The sequence below is a fragment of the Mustelus asterias genome, chromosome 9 (assembly GCF_964213995.1).
Source record: "Mustelus asterias chromosome 9, sMusAst1.hap1.1, whole genome shotgun sequence".
NCBI classification, from domain to species: Eukaryota; Metazoa; Chordata; class Chondrichthyes; order Carcharhiniformes; family Triakidae; genus Mustelus; species Mustelus asterias.
The window spans coordinates 115,799,252-115,819,533 of record NC_135809.1 but is presented as its reverse complement, the minus strand read 5'-3'; the positions used below and the strand labels follow the sequence as shown (position 1 = coordinate 115,819,533).

Below are 20,282 nucleotides of genomic sequence, written 5' to 3'. Positions count from 1 at the left end.
TGGTGGTGTTCCCATGTATCTGCTGCCCTTGTCCTTCCAGATGGAAAGGATCATGGGTTTGAAAGATGCTGTCTAAGGATCTTTGGTGAATTACTGCAGTGCATCTTGTAGATAGTATACACTGCTGCTACTGGGCGTCAGTGGTGGAGGGAGTGGATGTTAGTAGATGTGGTGCCAATCAAGCGGGCTGCTTTGTCCTGGACGGTGTCAAGCTTCTTGAGTGTTGTTGGAGTTGCACCCATCCAGGCAAGTGGGGAGTATTCCATCACATTCCTGACTTGCGCCTTGTAGATGAACTGAAAGGATATTTTAGCACCTTTGGGGAATCAGGATGTGAATTATGCGCCACAGTATTCCTAGCCTCTGGCCCACTCTTGTAGCCAGCTGACAGCAATATAATCACCAGAGGCCTAGGAGCATTGTGGGACCCCAGACCAAAGATGAGTGAGAGTGGGATTAGATTCACAGTGTTGGGGCTTGTGGGGTGTGAAGTCATGGGGCGATGGGGCAGGGGTTTGCCTGAGGCAAGGGCAGGGGGTGGCTTTCATCCTCCCCTCTGCTTCTGAATACAGGATCTCTCAATCTGACACAGAGGGTGGGATTACGTGGTCGTGCTCACCTCAAGGCCGGAAATTCCCGCCCGAGGTCGATGGACTTTTGCATGGTCCGTGTCCCACCCGCTTCCCGTGGAGGGCAGGATGGGAAAATTCTGCCCAAAGTGTCTGGTAACAAGGAACCCCCCGCCACCCAACAAGGTTTGCTGGATGGCCTTCGGAGGGCAGGAAAGCCATCTAGTTCCAAATCCCTGAGTCACCACTAAATTTGCGATGGGCTCGGGGATAATGGATGCCAACTGGCTCATCAGTAAATCAAACATGGACAAAAGAGGTGAGGTAAGAGGGACAGCCCTTGACATTAAGGCAGCATTTGACCGAGTGTGGCATCAAAGAGCCCTAGCAAAACTGGAATCAATAGAAATAAGGGGGAAACTTCTGCCCCGGTTGGAGTCATACCGAGCACAAAGGATGATGGTTATGGTTGTTTAGGTTGAGGCAAGCAGGACGTTGAGGAAGGAGCATTGTTGAAAGTGTATGGTGGCATCGTTGCATGATCAAATCTAGTTTACAAAATTGATTTATATTAATAAATATGGTGATATTAATACAAAGAACAATACAGCACAGGAACAGGCCCTTCGGCCCTCCAAGCCCGCGCCGCTCCCTGGTCCAAACTAGACCATTCTTTTGTATCCCTCCATTCCCACTCCGTTCATATGGCTGTCTAGATAAGTCTTAAACGTTCCCAATGTGTCCGCCTCCACCACCTTGCCTGGCAGCGCATTCCAGGCCCCCACCACCCTCTGTGTAAAATATGTCCGTCTGATATCTGTGTTAAACCTCCCACCCTTCACCTTGAACCTATGACCCCTCGTGAACGTCACCACCGACCTGGGGAAAAGTTTCCCACCGTTCACCCTATCTATGCCTTTCATAATTTTATACACCTCTATTAAGTCTCCCCTCATCCTCCGTCTTTCCAGGGAAAACAACCCCAGTTTACCCAATCTCTCCTCATAACTAAGCCCCTCCATACCAGGTAACATCCTGGTAAACCTCCTCTGTACTCTCTCCAAAGCCTCCACGTCCTTCTGGTAGTGCGGCAACCAGAACTGGACGCAGTATTCCAGATGCGGCCGAACCAACGTTCTATACATCTGCAACATCAGACCCCAACTTTTATATTCTATGCCCCGTCCTATAAAGGCAAGCATGCCATATGCCTTCTTCACCACCTTCTCCACCTGTGACGTCACTTTCAAGGATCTGTGGACTTGCACACCCAGGTCCCTCTGCGTATCTACACCCTTTATGGTTCTGCCATTTATCGTATAGCTCCTCCCTACATTATTTCTACCAAAATGCATCACTTCGCATTCATCAGGATTGAACTCCATCTGCCATTTCTTTGCCCAAATTTCCAGCCTATCTATATCCTTCTGTAGCTTCTGACAATGTTCCTCACTATCTGCAAGTCCTGCCAATTTTGTGTCGTCGGCAAACTTACAGATCACCCCAGTTACAGCTTCTTCCAGATCATTTATATAAATCACAAACAGCAGAGGTCCCAATACAGAGCCCTGCGGAACACCACTAGTCACAGGCATCCAGCCGGAAAAAGACCCTTCCACTACCACCCTCTGTCTTCTGTGACCAAGCCAGTTCTCCACCCATCTAGCCACCTCCCCCTTTATCCCATGAGATCCAACCTTTTTCACCAGCCTACCATGAGGGACTTTGTCAAACGCTTTACTAAAGTCCATATAGACGACATCCACGGCCCTTCCCTCATCAACCATTTTGGTCACTTCTTCAAAAAACTCCACCAAGTTAGTGAGGCATGACCTCCCTCTCACAAAACCATGCTGACTATCGTTAATGAGTTTATTCCTTTCTAAATGCGCATACATCCTATCTCTAAGAATCTTCTCCAACAACTTCCCCACCACGGACGTCAAGCTCACCGGCCTATAATTACCCGGGTTATCCTTCCTACCCTTCTTAAATAACGGGACCACATTAGCTATCCTCCAATCCTCTGGGACCTCACCTGTGTCCAGTGACGAGACAAAGATTTGCGTCAGAGGCCCAGCGATTTCATCTCTCGTCTCCCTGAGCAGCCTTGGATAGATTCCATCAGGCCCTGGGGATTTGTCAGTCTTTAAATTCTCTAACAAACCTAACACTTCCATAAATCAATTAAGTTTCATGACATTCTGATGGGTGGCCAGACTCGTGTTTTGAATTGTTTTTAGTAAAAGCCTTTCAGCAGCTGCCTCTAATTTGCTTAATATGATTGAATTTTCCATTGTGTCCTCTGAGAAACAACATGACTGTCTGGTCACTCTTGGCAAATATGACATTTAATTTGTTCACAACAGATGGCACAGAAAAGCAAAGAAGCTGAATGACCGGTTAATTTGTTATTTCAGTGGGTACGAGTTGGGTTTGTGCAGGACAGAAACAAAACTGGAAAGTCTCCTACCTATCTTCGAATAGCGCCATGTACTCCAACATCCAAACATGGGGAGGCAGTGGCGTAGTGGTATTGTCACTGGACTAGTAATCCAGAGACCGAGAGTAATGCTCTGGGGACCCGGGTTCGTATCCCACCATGGCAGAGGGTGAAATTTGAATTCAATGAAAAACCGGAATTTAAGGTCTAATGGTGACCATTGTCGTTTGTCGGAAAAACACATCTGGTTCACTAATGTCCTTTAGGGAAGGAAATCTGCCATCCTTACCTGATCTGGCCTACATGTGACTCCGTATCCACACCCTTGTGGTTGACTCTTTAAAACTCTGAGGGATGAGCAATAAATGCTGGTTCAGTCAGTGACGCCCACATTCCATAAATGAATTTGAAAAAAGTTGGTGGATATGGTCTTTATTCATTGTCTCACCCAAAAGAGTGCAAGCCTGCATAAAATGAGATGATCTGATTTGACGGTTGGTGTTTGAGTGATAAATATTGGTCAGAACTCCTCTACATCTTCAAAATAGTACCATGGACTATTTTGAAATCCGTCACAGTTTTAAATCTCATCTGAAAGGTAGTGAGCAGTGCCATAATGACGGGAATAATGGAGTGACCTACGCCAGTCTCTCAGGCACACTCCGCATCGCAATCCCCCCACACTCAGTTACTATTTTGGAGAGTTGGGAGTTTTGCACTGGTACTGGAGGGGGGGGGGGGGGGGCGGGGGGGGGAAGCCTAAACACATCAGTAATCCCAGTTTCTGAACGCTCGGGTGCCATTTTGCAAGAGCGCCCCGAGCTCAGGGTGCACTGGGAGACCCTCTCTAACCCCCTACAGACATCGGGATCCCTCCCCCCTCATCGGTAGCAAATTCCCCCACCGGCTCCCCGACATAGATCACCAGCATCGGAGCATCAGAGCCCTCCTGCAGGGTCCCCCTGCCTGACCCCCTAAATGCCCTGTCATCAAGACCCCTGTCATGTTCCCCCATCAAGACTGCCGTCACGATCCACCCCTACATGATCATACTCCCCCGCCCTGCCACTGTCAGATACCCCCGTATTATCTCCCCAACATAGCCCTCACTCAGGCCCCACCAACTCAGCACTGCCCCTGGCAGTGCCCAACTGGCACCACTGACCTATCCAGTGGCCACTGCCAGGCATTGCCCATGTGCTAGTTGGGCACAGCCAATGTGCCAGGTGAACCCCGCCAGGTTGGCACTGCCCGATGGGCACCACCCAGCCATGTCCCCGTCCACCTGGGGGTTTCATTGGCCTGACAGCCCCCCGATGTGACCATCACACCAGGTTACCATTATTGTTCCACGTCAGAAGGCTGGTGAATCCCTTACGCTGGGAGTTATGCACATTTAAATGCTACTTTAATTTTGCTAATCAGACTCACGCCCTTTCTAGGTGCGATCCAGATCGCGCCATTAGGCAGGGGCTGGGAGAATCACAAACTGTTTGGCGCCGGGCATGAAGTAGATTCTTAGTCCCTCATGCTATTCTCCAGGACCAGTGCGATCTACTAACGCCGCGGCGAGGTCAGAGAATTGCCCCCGGCATTTCCCAAATGACGCAGAATGCCTTTTGTATTACGCTGAAAAGTCTAGACTAGATCCTGGAGCGGAACTTGATACAACAACCTTTCGACTCAGGGAGCTGAGTCACTCAGACCGAGCCAAAGGCAATGTGAAAACATCACTTTCAGCTGTCAGCCAGTCATTGACTTACTGAGGAGGAGAGGAGTCAAGGCAACATGAGTGGTGCCATGTTGGATAAAGAACAAAGAATAAAGACAATTACACGCCCTTCGGCCCTCCAAGCCTGCACCAACCATGCTGCCCGACTGAACTAAAACCCTCTACCCTTCCGAGGACCATATCCCTCTATTCCCATCCTATTCACGTATTTGTCAAGATGCCCCTTAAAAGTTCTGCTTCCACTACCTCCCACAAATATATGTAGACATGTGGGCATTTGAAGGAACAGGGTCAAGGACTCTCTGTCAAACAGAATGGCGGAGTCTCCAAGGATAATCACACAGCCATTGGGCTAAACAACAGCTCGATGCTATTGGACACAATTAAAATGTATTTGCCTGTCTTGCCGGGAGTGTAATAGAGGGCAAAATAATCTGGTGTTTTCTTGTCTCTGAGTCCACTGTGGTCATTTCTATGAATGCATAGAATAAATTAAACTCTTAATTACAGATTTAAATTTGCTTTCAAACTGCAACTGTTTCAAGTATTTTTGATAGTCAAAGCTTGTGTGTTCTGATGGGTATTTAATTTTGTAGGACGCATTGTACAAAGTCATTGTGAAAAGTCAATATTTCCTTTCCATTGAGACCAAGAGCTCGCAACAACAATAATAGCCTGCATTCATATGCAACATTCAACACAGCCCGATTAGATACAATAGATAGATTCTCCTGAAGGCTACAAATTGATATTGTCATGCCATGAGTTATCAGGTAATCCCAGAACCCATGGAAAAGCGATTCGAGCTCGTGACAAACAAATGCAAATACACGGCATCGACGCAAGCATTCCATTAGAAAAAGGGGGAGGACATTTAGCTCTGCAGTCTGGTTGTTGTGCAGCCTAACTCCATGGGTCAGATTTTCTGGTTGCACTTGCCCCAAAACTGGAAAATCCCATCCGAGGTTAACAGACATTTGCATGGCCCGCCGACTACGATTCCCATGGTGGGCAGGATGGGAACATTCTGCCCTATATACCTGCCTCTGTCCCATATCCCTTTTTGTCCTTGGTTATTGACATGTAATGAACTATGTAAATCAAGCTTTGTTTTTTTTTTTGCTTATTTAAAAATGAAGTTTGCTGAACCAAAAGATGGCTGCCACAAGTCACCTGATTCTGGAATTGTAAGGTGACACTGTGACATTTTAAGGATTGCATTCAAGACATGCCCTGACATGCATGGAACCTCAAACCTGGGACTGTCAAGGCCCATTTCAAAAAGGAATGATTGAAAGGAAAATGTCATTTGCATATTTATAAGCTTCCCCCTCTAGTAGAGTCTAACGGTCTTTAAGACAATTGCTACCTAGAACAGGGTCATCAGTATAGATAATGACTCTTTCAGAGGCTAATGACTGGGTCATTATAAACAATAAAGCAAAAACCAGATTCAGACATCGGATAAACATCCTTTTATGAAATCATTGTGCAGGGAGGGGTTCTCATGACCTGACTCTCAGAGTGTGTGTGTATGTGTGTGTGTGTGTGTGTAGTTGTGATCATTCCCCACCCCCCTTCACCCCTAGCCCCCCATCACCCCTTCTGGCCTACAGAAACAAAGGGTTTTTGGAATAAGCACCACAGCTTATTTTAAACCAAAAACCACTTCAACTTATGGTCAGACAGCAAAAGAATGATAAATTTCAATTTTGCCTCTCCCTCCTGTCGATAACAGTCAACAAGAGGCTATCAATCTCCGATCAACAATTTAGAATTGACCTTGCATCAATTGCCATTTGCAGAAGGGAGTTCCAAACCTCCACCTCCCCCCCACTTTGTGTGTAAAATTGTTTAATCTTTGTAGTCCCAGGATTATCTGTTGTAATGAACTGGACTCCAATTTTAAGTTGGTCGCAATGTTAACATGAAACCAGGATAAAAGCAAGTTACTGCGGATGCTGGAATCTGAAACCAAAAGAGAAAACCAAAGCTGAGATTTTCCAGCATTTTCTCTTTTGGTTTAACATGAAACCAACATTTCTTTTCCTTCTAGAATTAATGAAATTGGCAAAAGGTAGGACAGAAACCACCATTTAAAATTTGCAACATTCGTGCAATGATAGGAGATGTACGTTCTGGAATAGATTGAAGTGAAACTGCAGTTGCATTTTTACATATTGACAACATTTTTCTATTAAAGCAGGTTTGAAACAGTGGGAAAGGGGGATAATTTTAAACTTTGGCAAGGCTAGAAAACTAATGGAACTGGTCAGTTGATGTAAAACTGCCCAGCGGAAAGGGATGTCAATTGGGACATATAATGGCGGGAGCATGTAATGGGTGGGCAGGTAAAACAGAATGGGGTATATATAACAGGTTCTTGATTCACTGGAAGCAATGGGTGAGATTCTCCTGCCTCCCAGCCGCATGCTTCCCGCCGACGGGAGGTGGCGCATTGTTTGCTGGCGATGGGATTTTCTGGTCCTGCCGCTGTCAACCAGCAGAGAATCCTGCCGGCGTAAACGGCCGGAGAATCCCAGCCAATGTTACGTTCCTGTCAGTGTCCATAATTACCCTCAGTGTCTCTTCGGGTGAAAAAAATAGGACAAAGCCTTTGACCTTTCCATAAATATCAATCATCACTCTATTAACTGACCTTTATTAACTAACCTTTATGTCAGTGCATTGGAGTTCTTTAGAAAAAGCAGCATTTCTCTTCCCAGAAATAGATGAATTTCAAGCCAGTCTGATTGATTGCAGGGTTGGCCTGAAGCCTTTAAGAGCCAATGAATGAAATGATGCTTGCTCCCACTGTAAATTGGTTGCAGACCTTAGGCAAAAAGTTTTGAAGATGATAAAAGCAAAATACTGCAGATGCTGGAATCTGAAACAAAAACAGAAAATGCTGGAAAACCCCAGCAGGTCTGACAGCATCTGTGGGGAGAGAATAGAGCCAACGTTTCGAGTCTAGATGACTCTGACAAAGGGTCATCCAGACTCGAAATGTTGGCTCTACTCTCTCTCCACAGATGCTGCCGGACCTGCTGAGATTTTCCAGCATTTTCTGTTGAGGTTTGAAGATGCGATGGTGGCTTTTCATTATTATAGTTACAGTGGATGCTTCTCAAAGTAGTTACTTATCATAAATGAACTTGTAAAATGTATCTTTTGAAAAATTAACTTTATCAAATACCAAGATATGTCCAGCTATTGCCTGCGATGGTGATTTCTTTTCTGGCAAATTGTTTTTAGCTATTTTTGAGATGCTTCTGGGATGTATTAACTCATTTTATTTGACTATTCCAGTTACTGCAAAATTCCTGTGTTTGGAAACAAAAGATGTAGTTGGGTTGGAATGGTGAAGTGTTTTACTCCATCTTAAGAGAGGAACTGAGTTTTTCATAACCTCAGCTCATCTAAAGCTCTGCTGCCCCTATCCTTACTTGCACCAAGCCCCGTTTGCCTATTCTCCCTGACTTCCATTGACTTCTGGTCCAGCTGTGCTGCAGTTCTACAATTCTCATTGTTATTTCCAAATCTCACCACGGAGCTGCCTAGTAAGTTTTAAATTTTTTAAAAAAGTTTATTTATTTAGTGTCACAAGTAGACTTACATTTACACTGCAATAAAGTTACCGTGAAAATCCCCTAGTCGCCACACCCTGGCGCCTGTTCGGGTACACTGAGGTAGTATTTAACATGGCCAATGCACCAGCACATCTTTCAGACTGTGAGAGGAAACCAGAGCACCCGGTGGAAACACTCTGCACAGACAGTGACCCAAGCCAGGAACCCCAGGTCCAAGGTGCTGTGAGGCAGCAGTACATAAGCTCTGCAATTTCCTTCATAAACATAGCCTCATCTCCCGCTTTCTTTGCTCTCTGACCTACTTTTGAGTCAACCCCATCTCATTCTTTGGTGCAGTATCAAATTTAGTTTGATAAACTTGAAGTGCTTTTCCTGCATTAAAGTTGCTATAGAAATGCAATATTTTGTTGTTGTTTGTGGGGGAATTGCAGCAGCCAGTTATATCCAGGACTTTATTAACTGTTTTCTGTTTGTTTGTGCACTCATTGGGCCTGATTTTACCAAAACTTCGGGTGCGGAATTGCAGTAAAGTTGGGCATCGGACCTATACTGCGATCTGCACCCAATTCCGAGCAGATCGTGGCTTTACTGACACCCGATTCGGGCGCGGGTCCAGCACACGCCCAAATCGGGCAGCCCGACTTAATGAACCGCGTGCCCAACTCTACCGCCAGATCCCACTTTACCGTCTTCTGGCCCGATCCGCGTCCGCGCTGTTACCGACCTGCCGAATAAAAGTCTGAAGTCGCCGCTGCAGCTTCCAAAGAGCGGGGTCAGAGACTGCAATGGCTCTCTGACCCAGGTCATCCTCTGGTCGGGGCGGGAGGGGGGTGGGAGGAGGAGAGGGGGTGTGACGTCTCATCCCTGGGCCGGGGGGGGGGGGGGGGGTGGGTGGGAGGGGAAGGCGTGTGACCGATCATCCCCTGGTCGGGGGGGAGGAGAGGGGGTGTGACGTATCATCCCCTGGGGTGGGGGAGGGTGGTGGGAGGGGAGGGGGTGTGACGTCTCATCCTCTGGTTGGGGGGATTCTGCTGCCTGTCTGCGGCCGATCCCTCCTGGCACCATCACTGGTTCACTACCAGCCACAGCCATCTCTCCCGCTCTCTCGCACCTGCAGGGAAGAGTAATCTGTGGCTGGTAGTGTACCAGTGATGGTGCCAGGAGGGATCGGCCGCAGACACGCAGTGGAACCCCCCCCCCCCCGACCAGAGGATGAACGTCAGAGAGCCACTCTCTCCACTTTCTGCTCTTTTTTTCGTGCCCGGGCGCACTGTCAGATTTTTTTCGAACTGCGAATGCGCAGTTCAGAGCTCCGATCAGTCCGCCCGCGCTAAGCCCCGCCCACAGCACGGATTGGACCAGAGCCGGAAAAACGCGTATGGGCGCGTTGGAAAGAAGATTCCAGGCACAGATCTATTTGACGCCCAGATCCGGCACTTAGACTCAAAATGGTAAAATCCCTCCCATTATCAATGTCGCATTGTCACTGTGGAGTAACCTGGGAGCAATCCACTCTCAGTGGTGGAACAGTCCAACATTCATGGAGAAATGTGAGGACTGACATTAATTAATAAGAGTATCGTAGATTGCAAACCATCGACTAGAACCTGTCAATCATTGCCTTCTGAGCACTCCAATTTCAGCTAGTTTGTTCTGTCCTTAAAAGCCTTACCTTTCAGTGAATGCACTGTGTAAAGAATTTCTAATCCAGTGCAAGAACATTAAGCTGTTTGTGACAGGGTCAAAAGTGGACTGTGGGCTTGAATAATTAATTGCCATTATTTTTTTCTTTTGTTTATTCATTCACGGGACATGAGCATCGCTGGCTAGACTCGCATTTATTGCCCATCCCCCATTGCCCTTGAGAAGGTGGTGTGCTGCCTTCTTGAACTACTGTAGTCCATGTGGTGTAGGTGCATCCACAGTGCTGCTGGGGGAGGGAGTTCCAGAATTTTGACCCAGCAACAGTGGAGGAATGGTGATATATTTCAAAGTCAGAATAGCATGTGGCTTGGAGGGGAACTTGAAGATGGTAGTGTTCCCATATATCGGTTGCCCTGGTCCTTCTAGGCAGCAGAGGTTACAAGTTTGGAAAATGCATCTCAATGCATCTCATATATGTTACACACTGCTGCCACTTGCATTGATGATGGAGGGAGTGAATGTTGAAGGTGGTGGATTGGGTGACAAGTGGGCTGCTTTCTCCTGGATGGTATCTAGATTCCTGAGTATTGTTGGAGCTGCACTCATCTGGGCAAATGGAGAGTATTCCATCGCACTCCTTACTTGTACTTGACAGGCTTCAGGGAGTCAGGAGGTGAGTTAATTGCAGCAGGATTCCTAGCCTTTGACCTGCTCTTGTAGTCTCAGTATTTATATACCTCGTCCAGTCCAGCTTCTGGTCAATGGTAACTCCCACGATGTTGACAGTCGGGGATTCAGTGATGGCAATGCCATTGATTGTAAAGTCTGATGGTTTGATTCTCTCTTATTGGAGATGGTCATTGCCTGGCACTTGTGTGGTGAATGTTACTTGCCACTTGTCAGCCCAAGCCTTATATTGTCTAGGTCTTGCTGCATTTGGACATGAACCGCTTCAGTATCTGAGGAGTAGCAAATAGTGCTGAACATTGTGCAGTGAACATCCCCACTTCTGACCTTATGATGGTCATTGATGAAGCAGCTGAAGACGGTTAGGCCTAGGACACTAGCGTGAGGAACTCCTGCAGTGATGTTCTGGAGCTGAGATGATTGACCTCCAATAACCACAATCATCCTCTTTTGTGCTAGGTATGACTCCATTCAGGGAAGAGTTTTCCCTTTGATTCCCATTGACTCCAGTTTTGCCCAAGCTCCTTAATTCTGCATTCCGTCAAATGGTTTCTTGATATAAAAGGCCGTCATTCTCACCTCACCTCTGGAATTCAGATCCAGAGTTTGAACCCAGGCTGCAATGAAGTCAGGAGCTGAGTGGCCCTGACGGAACCCAAACTGAGCAACCGGGAGCAGATTTTTGCTAAGCAAGTGCCACTTGATAACACTGTTGATGACACACTTTACTGATGATTGAGAGTAGACTGATGAGGTCGGGTTGGATTTGTTCTATTTTTTCTGTGTACAGGACATACCTGGGCAATTTTCCACATTGCTGAGGAGATGCCAGTGTTGTAGCTGTGCTGGAACTGCTTGACCACGTGCGTAGCGGGTCCATGAGTATGGCTTTGTCTGGCTGTTGCATGATTAGCCTGTGGGTTAGCTCTCCCAGTTTTGACACAGGCCGATTGATGTTAAGAAGGAGGATTTCCAAGGGTCGACAGGACTGGGTTTGCAGGTGTAATTTGCGGTGCCCAGGTCACTGCTCGTTGATCTGGTTCCTTTTAGACTTCATGGCAGTTTGATACAACTGACTTGCTTGCGAGGCCATTTCAGAGAGCACTTAAGAGTCACCACATTGCTATGGTTGGAATCATAGAATCATAGAATCCGTTGAGTGCAGAAGGAAGCCAATCGGCCCATCGAGTCTGTACCGACAACAATCCCACCCAGGCCCTATTCCCATAACCCCACGTGTTTACCCTGCTAGTCCCCCTGTCATAAGGGGCAATTTAGCATGGTCAATCAACCTAACCCGCACATCTTTGGACTGTGGGAGGAAACTGGAGCACCCGGAGGAAACCCACGCAGACATGGGGAGAATGTGCAGACTCCACACAGACAGTGACCCGAGGCTGGAATTGAACCCGGGTCCCTGGCGCTGTGAGGCAGCAGTGCTAACCACTGTGCCACCTGGTTCTAGAGCTACATGAGCTTCCTCGGCCATCAACTCCTGGGGTGGGACTCAAGCTCCTGGCTCAGAGACAGGGAGGCTTCTGGGTCACAGACAGTGATCCAAGCCAGGAATCGAACCCGGGTCCCTGGCGCTGTGGGGCAGCAGTTTTAACCACTGTGCCACCGTGCCACCCCCTTTGTTTCAAAGCATTTCTCCCAACCTTGCACCTCACTTTGTGTGATAATTTGGAATTGCCGCAGTGGTAGAAATTGCCTATTCCTGGTCATTCCATTAAAACCCTCCAGAATTTTAAAAACATTAATTCAATTTTATCTTGGCCTTCTTGGCTCTAAGCATTTAACTCAGCGATATTAACTCATCCTTATCCTGCTTGAAAATCAAAGTTGTCCATGTAGAGCAGTTCAATCAGCATTCCCACATTCCAGGTGTTCCTGTGTTCCGTCTTGAGGGCAGATTCAGATAGGACCGAGAGCCACTTCTGTCATATTGTTGTAGTGTGCATGTCAATTGAGCTTACTGTAGGTGGGTGTTAGTTCATTAATCACACGCTGTGTCTGGAATTACATTGGCTTTTGGTTCCCTAGTGCTTCAGATTAAACATTTACAGCCTTGTGATTAAAGCTTTCATGCTCTAAACACTGCTCTCCATCTCTATAACCTTCTCCAGCTACACAGACTATGCTCCCCCATCTCAAACATTACACTCTCCTAACTCGAGCTTTCCTTTGAGTCCCCTTTACTCTAGTTTTCCTTTGGGTTCCCTTTCCCTTTGCCCTATCTGTGGTGGCTGTGCCCTTAAGCCATCTAATTTTCATGCTTTTGAATTCCTTTCCTTAACATGTCCATCCGTCTTTCTCCCTTTAAGACCCTTTTTAAATCATATCTCTCTGTAAGAAGTCTCACTACACCAGGTTAAAGTCCAGCAGGTTTATTTGGAATCACGAGCTTTCGGAGCGTTGCTCCTTCATCATCGCTCACCTGATGAAGGAGCAGCGCTCCGAAAGCTCATGATTCCAAATAAACCTGTTGGACTTTAACCTGGTGTTGTGAAACTCCTAACTGTGCCCACCTCAGTCCAACGCCGGCATCTCCACACCATGCATATCTCTCTGATGAAGTTTTTTCTCACTTACAAACACCAAATTAGGAGCAGGAGTAGGCCACTTGGCCCCTCAAACCTGCTCCACCATTCAATAAGATTATGGCTGATCTGATTGTAACCTCAACCCCACATTCCCACCTACCCCTGATAACCCGTCACCCTCTTGTCAATCAAGAATCTGTCTAGCTCAGCCTCAAAAATATTCAAAGACTCTGCTGCCATTGCCTTTTGAGGATGAGAATTCCAAAGACTCAGGACCCTCTGGGAGAAAATATTTCTCCTCATCTCTGCCTGAATGTTCCACCCCTTTGGGCAGGATTTTCTGTGCCTCGACCGGGGTGGAAATACCCCATCTGATCTGTCAACAGTGTTTCCCATTTTATACTCCCGTCACCGCCGGGAAACCCATGGCGTGAGTTTGCCACTGGGGGCACCGGAAGATCCCGCCAGCGAAAGTGGCTGAAAATTCCCGCCCTTATTTTGAAACAGTGACCACCCCCAGTTCTAAATTCTTCCACAAGTGGAAACATTGGGGGTGATTCTCCCATCCTGCCGGTGTAGTTTTATTAGTGCGGCGGGCCAGGAGAATCGCGTGTCGGCCGATTCGCAGGATTCGCGCATGTGTTCCCGCCGCGCGTGTATATCTGGTGCTGTCTGAGCTGCACTGGGAACCGGCGGGAACACCAGGTAAGTACTTTACATCTGATTTAATCTGATTTTAATGTGATTAGCAGGCTCTGGATTGGGTTCTCCGGGCCTGCTACCACCTCCCACCCCGTCAGGGGTATCTCACTCCAGCGGAGTTCAGACCAGCTCCCCACTTTCGGGGAACTAATGGGATGACCCCGCTGGAGTGAAGGGGGGCAATCGGGGCACCCCAGGGAGGTCGGGTGGTGGGGGGTGGTGCCCCCTGGGCATGGGCACCCTGGCAGTGCCAGTCTGTAGCCCCTGGCACTGCCCAAAGGGGCACCTTGGCACTGCCCATTGGGCATCGGGCAGTGCCAAAGGGGTGGGGCCAATTGGGGGCAGGGCCTGCTGAGGCAGGGCCTAGGGGGGCGATCGGTGGGGGTGGGGGAATCCCGCTGCCACTCTGCCATTGTGATCGATGGGGGCTGGAAGGAGGCCAGTGTTTGGGGGGAGGGTGGGGTGGTCAGCCAGGGGGGTCTGCCCGGGGAGGGATCTGCCTGCCTCCCGGGGGGTTCTGCCTCCCGGGGGGGGGGGGGGGAGGTCTGCCGGGATGTGGTTCTGCTGAGGGCGGGGGGGGGAGTTGGGGGGATCGTCACTGCTGGGGGTGGGCGGTGGGGGGGAGGGGGCTGGAGATCGGGCAGTCCAGGATGGGAGGGAGGTCAGGGCTGGCCTGCGAATGGATGAGGGGCCGCGATCATACAGTGGGGGTGTTGAGGGGCAGCACTGCGAGTGTCCCAGGCTGGCCAGCAATCGAGCTGCCAGTAAGCTGCAGGCTGAGAGTTTGGAGCCACTCCGCATGCGCAGAGTTCCGGAACTGCCAGATTCTGGCGTAAATAGGCCCCGACCCTGAGCTTTTAATGATATTCACGATTGTGACCTCTGCATTGCACTGAGTGTGGGAGATTCTTGAATGAAGCCGCACTGAAAATATCAATGCAATTTACACCAGTTTTCCCACGAATTCGACACTTAGAACTATTTTGGGAGAATCACGGCCATCTTATCCACATCCAGCTTGTAAATTCTCCTTAGGATCAATCAAGCTGCCTCTATCTCTTCAAAACTCCAGCGGATATGAGCCTAACCCATCCAACCTTTCCTCATAAGACAACTTGTCCTCATATCTCCTTCTGTGGCCCGGTGTCAATTTTGGTCTAGATTTTACTCTAAGAGTGAAGGGCAAGGAAGGCAAGTCCAGGGGACCCTGGATGCGAAGGGATATTGAGGGTTTGATAAAGAAAACAAAAGAAGCGTGTGTAGGTAAAGAGCATAAAAATGGGAGAGGCTCTTCTGGAATATAGAATGTGTAGGGGGCTGCTTAAAAAAGAAATTAGGAGAGCAAAGATGAGCTCTGGAAGAATACAGAGAGAGTAGGAAAGAACTCAAACGGGGAGTTAAAAGGGCAAAAAGAGGTCACGAAATGTTCTTGGCAATCAGGATTAAGGAGAATCCTAAGGCATTTTATTCATATGTCAGGAACAAAAGAGTTGTCAGGGAAAAAGTCGGACCTCTCTGGGACAAAGGAGGGGAATTATGCTTAGAACCCAAGGGAATAGGGGAGATCCTAAATGAATACTTCGCATCGGTATTCACAAAGGAGAGGGACTTGTTGACTGAGAGTGTCTCAGAGGGAGGTGTTGACCCGTTAGAGAGAATCTCCATTACAAGGGAGGAAGTGTTAGGTTTTTTAGGTATCATTAAAACTGTCAAATCCCTAGGGCCTGATGGCATCTATCCTCGACTGCTCAGGGAGACTAGAGATGTAATTGCTGGGCCTCTGACGGAAATCTTTGTCTCTTCGTTGGACACAGGTGAGGTCCCTGAGGATTGGAGGATAGCAAATGTGGTACCGTTATTTACGAAGGGTAGCAGGGATAACCCGGGTAATTATAGGCCAGTGAACTTGACGTCCGTTGTAGGGAAGTTGTTGGAGAGGATTCTTAGAGACAGGATGTATGCGCATTTAGAACGGAACAATCTCATTAGTGACAGACAGCATGGTTTTGTAAGAGGGAGGTCGTGCCTTACAAATTTGGTGGAGTTTTTTGAGGAAATGACAAAAACGGTTGACGAAGGAAGGGCCGTGGATGTCGTCTATATGGATTTCAGTAAGGCATTTGACAAAGTCCCTCATGGCAGGTTGGTTAAGAAGGTTAAGGCTCATGGGATACAAGGAGAGGTGGCTAGATGGGTAGAAAACTGGCTTGGCCACAGGACAGTAAGAAGTCTCACAACACCAGGTTAAAGTCCAACAGGTTTATTTGGTAGCAAATACCATAAGCTTTCGGAGCACAGCTCCTTCGTCAGATGGAGTGGATATCTGTTCTCCAACAGCGCACAGACACAGAAATCAAGTTACAGAATACTAATTAGAATGCAAATCTCTACAGCCAGCCAGGTCTTAAAGGTACAGACAATGTGGGTGGAGGGAGCATTCAACACAGGTTAAAGAGATGTGTATTGTCTCCAGACAGAACAGCTAGTGAGATTCTGCAAGATCAGGGGGAAAGCTGTGGGGGTTACTGATAATGTGACATAAATCCAACATCCCGGTTTAGGCCGTCCTCATGTGTGCGGAACTTGGCTATCAGTTTCTGCTCAGCGACTCTTGTTGATAATGAGGATAGTCTTAGGCTACTGATATTGATCAGCTGGTAAGTTGAGCAAAGCAATGACAGAATTTAATCCTGATAACCTGAGAACCATAGAAATGATACATTGCAGAAGGGGGCCATTTGGCCCATTTGTCCATGCCGACCCAAAGACACCCAGGTGCCCTTTCTAATCCCATCTTCCTGCACACAACCCAGAGCCCTGTAGTTTACAGCACTTAAGTTGCAGATCCAGGTGCTTTTTAAAAGAGTTTAGGGTCTCTGCCTCCACCACTAACTTGGGCAGCAAATTCCAGACATCCACCAGCCTTTGCGTAAAAAAGTTTTTCCTCATGCCTCCTCTAATCCTTCTGCCACTTAGCTTGAATCTACGACACCTGGTTTTTGAACCCTCTGCCAACTCTCCTATCAACTCTCTTTCTACCCCTCACAATTTTGTATACCTTAATCATGCCACCCCTCAGCTTTCTCTGCTCCAAGGAAAACAGCCCCAACCTCTCCAATCTCTCCTCGTAGCTACAATTCTCCAGCCCCGGCAACATTCTAGTAAATCTTTTCTGCACCCTCTCCAGAGCAATTATGGCTTTCCTGTGATGTGGTGACTAGAACTGCACATAATACTCCAGTCGTGGCCTCATCATTGTCTTATACAGTTCCATCATTATATCCTTACTTTTGTATTCTATGCCAAAAAGGAGAGTATTCCTTATGCCATCTTTACAATCTTATCTACCTGTGCTTACCTTTAGGGATCTGTGCACTTGCACGCCAAGATCTCTCAGTTCATCTACCCCTCTCAGTATATTCCCCTTTATTGTGTATTCCTTTTTACTGTTTGAGCTCCCCAAATGTATTACCTCACATTAATCAGAGTTGAACTCCAACTGTTACTTTCCTGCCCACTCCACCAACCCATCAATATCATTTTGGGGCTTACAGCTATCCTCTACACTATCCACTACACCTCCAATTTTTGTGTCGTTTGCAAATTTCCCAATCGTGCCCCACATTCAAGTCCAAATCGTTAATATATAAATCAAAGAGCAAGGGTCCCAACACCAAGCCCTGCGGCGCACCACTTGGAACAGCTTTCCAATCTGAAACAAAAACAGAAAATGCTGGAAAAACTCAGCACGTCTGACACCATCTGTGGAGAGAGGATAGGCAAAGAACTCCGACGAAGGGTCATCCAGACTCGAAACGTTGGGGATATTCTCTCTCCACAGATGCTGTCAGACCTGCTGAGTTTTTCCAGCATTTTCTGTCTCATTGTTGTGCTGTACCTGGGACAAAAATATTACCATGTTGTTCTTTTTTGGCTATGACCAGCTCTCAGAGGGCCTAACAGTGTAGTGGGCATGTTATCAGATGAATAATCTAGAGAATGAGATAGCAGGTGCCACCTTAGCACTTACAGATATTTATAATTGGCTTTAGGAAATCTGGAAATAAGAAAGGCAGCTTGAGTAAGAATGACTCTGAAACTTTTCTGTTATCCCAAATGCAGAACTGCAGCATGTTGCTGTGACATTGGGCTAATATAATATTCACAGCAAGCCAGTGCTTCGTCAAGTGTGAAATATAAACGAGCTCTGTGACCAATTGTTAAAATATTATCCAGAATCATTCAGGTTGTGTAGGCAGACACTATGCAGATGGATTCTCAATTGGTTTGAGATGGGTTCAATCCTGTGAAAAGTATGAGTTTCTCATTGTAAGGCAGACCTACCTCTTTTACATGCACGTATACTAAATTTCCCCTTGTACATTCCCAAGCACCCAGCATGCAGCGGAGTGCTTTGAATGGTGACCGATTATTGCTCCGCTGACAACAATAGCTGACAGCTATTCTGTGTAGAACAAGATCCTGCAGAATGCACGATGAACGGCCAATTAAGCAATTCACTGGAGGAGTCATGTCGGCAAGGGCATCAGGAGAATTCTCATTTGTGGTTCAAACAATGCCGTCAAGTCTTTAACACGTATCTGAAACCGGAACTGGGTGTCCAGTTTAATGTCTCATCTCATCCCACAGACTACAACTCGTGCTTTCTTTCTCTTTCCCTCCTTATCCCTCAGTCAACATCACTCGTAAAGATTACCCGGTCAGCATCTCTATGCAAAATCTGGCTGCTGCGTTTCCCACATTACAACACTTACCATGCCAGCTGTGGTTCAGCTGCTAGTATGCTTGTCACGAGGTTCCGGATTCAAGTCTGGCTCCAGGAATTAAGCGTAGAAATCAAGGCTGATGCTCCAATGCAGCTCTGAGAGTTGGAGGCGCTGTCGTTTGGATGCGATGGGGTGGCACAGTGGTTAGCATTGCTGCCTCACAGTACCAGGGACCCGGGTTAGATTCCCGGCTTGGGTAACTGTGTGGAGTTGGCACATTCTCCCCCGTGTCTGCGTGGGTTTCCTCCGGGTGCCCCGGCTTCCACCCACTCTCCAAAGACGTGCGGGTTGAGTGAGTTGGCCATGCTAAATTTCTCCTTAGTGTCCCAGGATTTGTAGATTAGATGGACTAGCCATGGGAAAGATGTGGTGTTACAGGATATAGCTAGGGAGAGGGCCTGGGTGGGGTGTTCTGTCAGAGAGTCGGTGCAGACTCGATGGGCTGAATGGCCTCTTCTGCAGTGTAGGGATTCTATGATTCACTGTTAAACCGAGGTCCCCTCTGCCACCTTAGATGACTGACCACTATTTTAAAGAAGAACACCTGAGTTCTCCTCAGTGTCCTGACCGAAATCTACTCCACAACAAATACCGCAAAGATAGATTATCTGGTTATCATCACCATGCTGTTTTTTGGATCTTGCTGTGTGCAAATTGGCTGCTCCATTTCCTGCATTACAACAGTGACTGCACTTCACCAAAGTACATCACTGGCTGGAAAGCACCTGGAGGACACCCAGTGGCCGTTAAAGGTGCTCTCGAAATGCGAGTCTTTCTTTAACCAAGGTTTTTCTCCTTCCTCTCCATCACGTCGCTTTCCCTTTCCAAAGACGGAGCCGGAATTGACGGAGGAAACGAACGTGGACCGCGTTGCGGAGCCTCGGACCGCCACCCGAGCGAGACAGGCCAAGGGACACTCGGAATCTTCCACCCTCAGCTCCCAGCCGTCGATTGACGAAGTCAGGCAGCACATGCACCAGCTCCTGGAGGAGGCGTTCAGCCTGGCATCTGCTGGACGGGTCGCCCATGGCCGTCACCAGCTGCACTATGCCACCGGTCAGCCGTTACCCTACACCGAGCTGGTGACCAGCGCCCCAGGAACCATGAGCAGATCCAAGGCTGGACTCCAGTGGGTTCCTGCATACGGACAGGACTTGTGTCAATATAGTTTGCCCAGACCCGTGAGTACTATATCTTCTTGTTCAGTCATCGCATTATGGAACGTAGCAACAAAGGAATGCAAGGAGGCCATTCAGCCCCCAAACCCGATCCAGCATTCAATGAGATCGAGGTCAATCTGCATTTTAATTACATGGGTCCCTTGCCAGGCATTAGCCTATAAATATCACATTTAAATTCATTAATTGATCTGGATTTACTGCTTTTTATGGGAGAGAGTTCACACTTCCCCAGCCTTTGCATTTTTAAAATTCATTCTTGGGACATTAGCTGAGTTTCTGGATTAATAGTCTAGCGATAATACCACTGGGCCATCTCATTTCCAGCTTCTCTCCTGAATGGTCTGACTCTCATTTTAAGGCAAAGTCCCCTATCCGGCCTACCAATCCCTTTCAAAACCCTCAAT

General features: G+C 47.7%; 1 protein-coding gene across 1 annotated transcript in view; it reads left to right on the top strand.

The window, feature by feature from the left end:
• Window positions 1-20,282, top strand: part of kiaa1549la (KIAA1549-like a) — a 199,264-nt gene that overhangs the window by 158,496 nt on the left and 20,486 nt on the right. Inside the window, exon 17 of the mRNA XM_078221393.1 lies at window positions 19,528-19,878. Within this exon, the coding sequence (XP_078077519.1) occupies window positions 19,528-19,878 (351 nt within the window). The remainder of the gene's footprint in view (window positions 1-19,527; window positions 19,879-20,282) is intronic.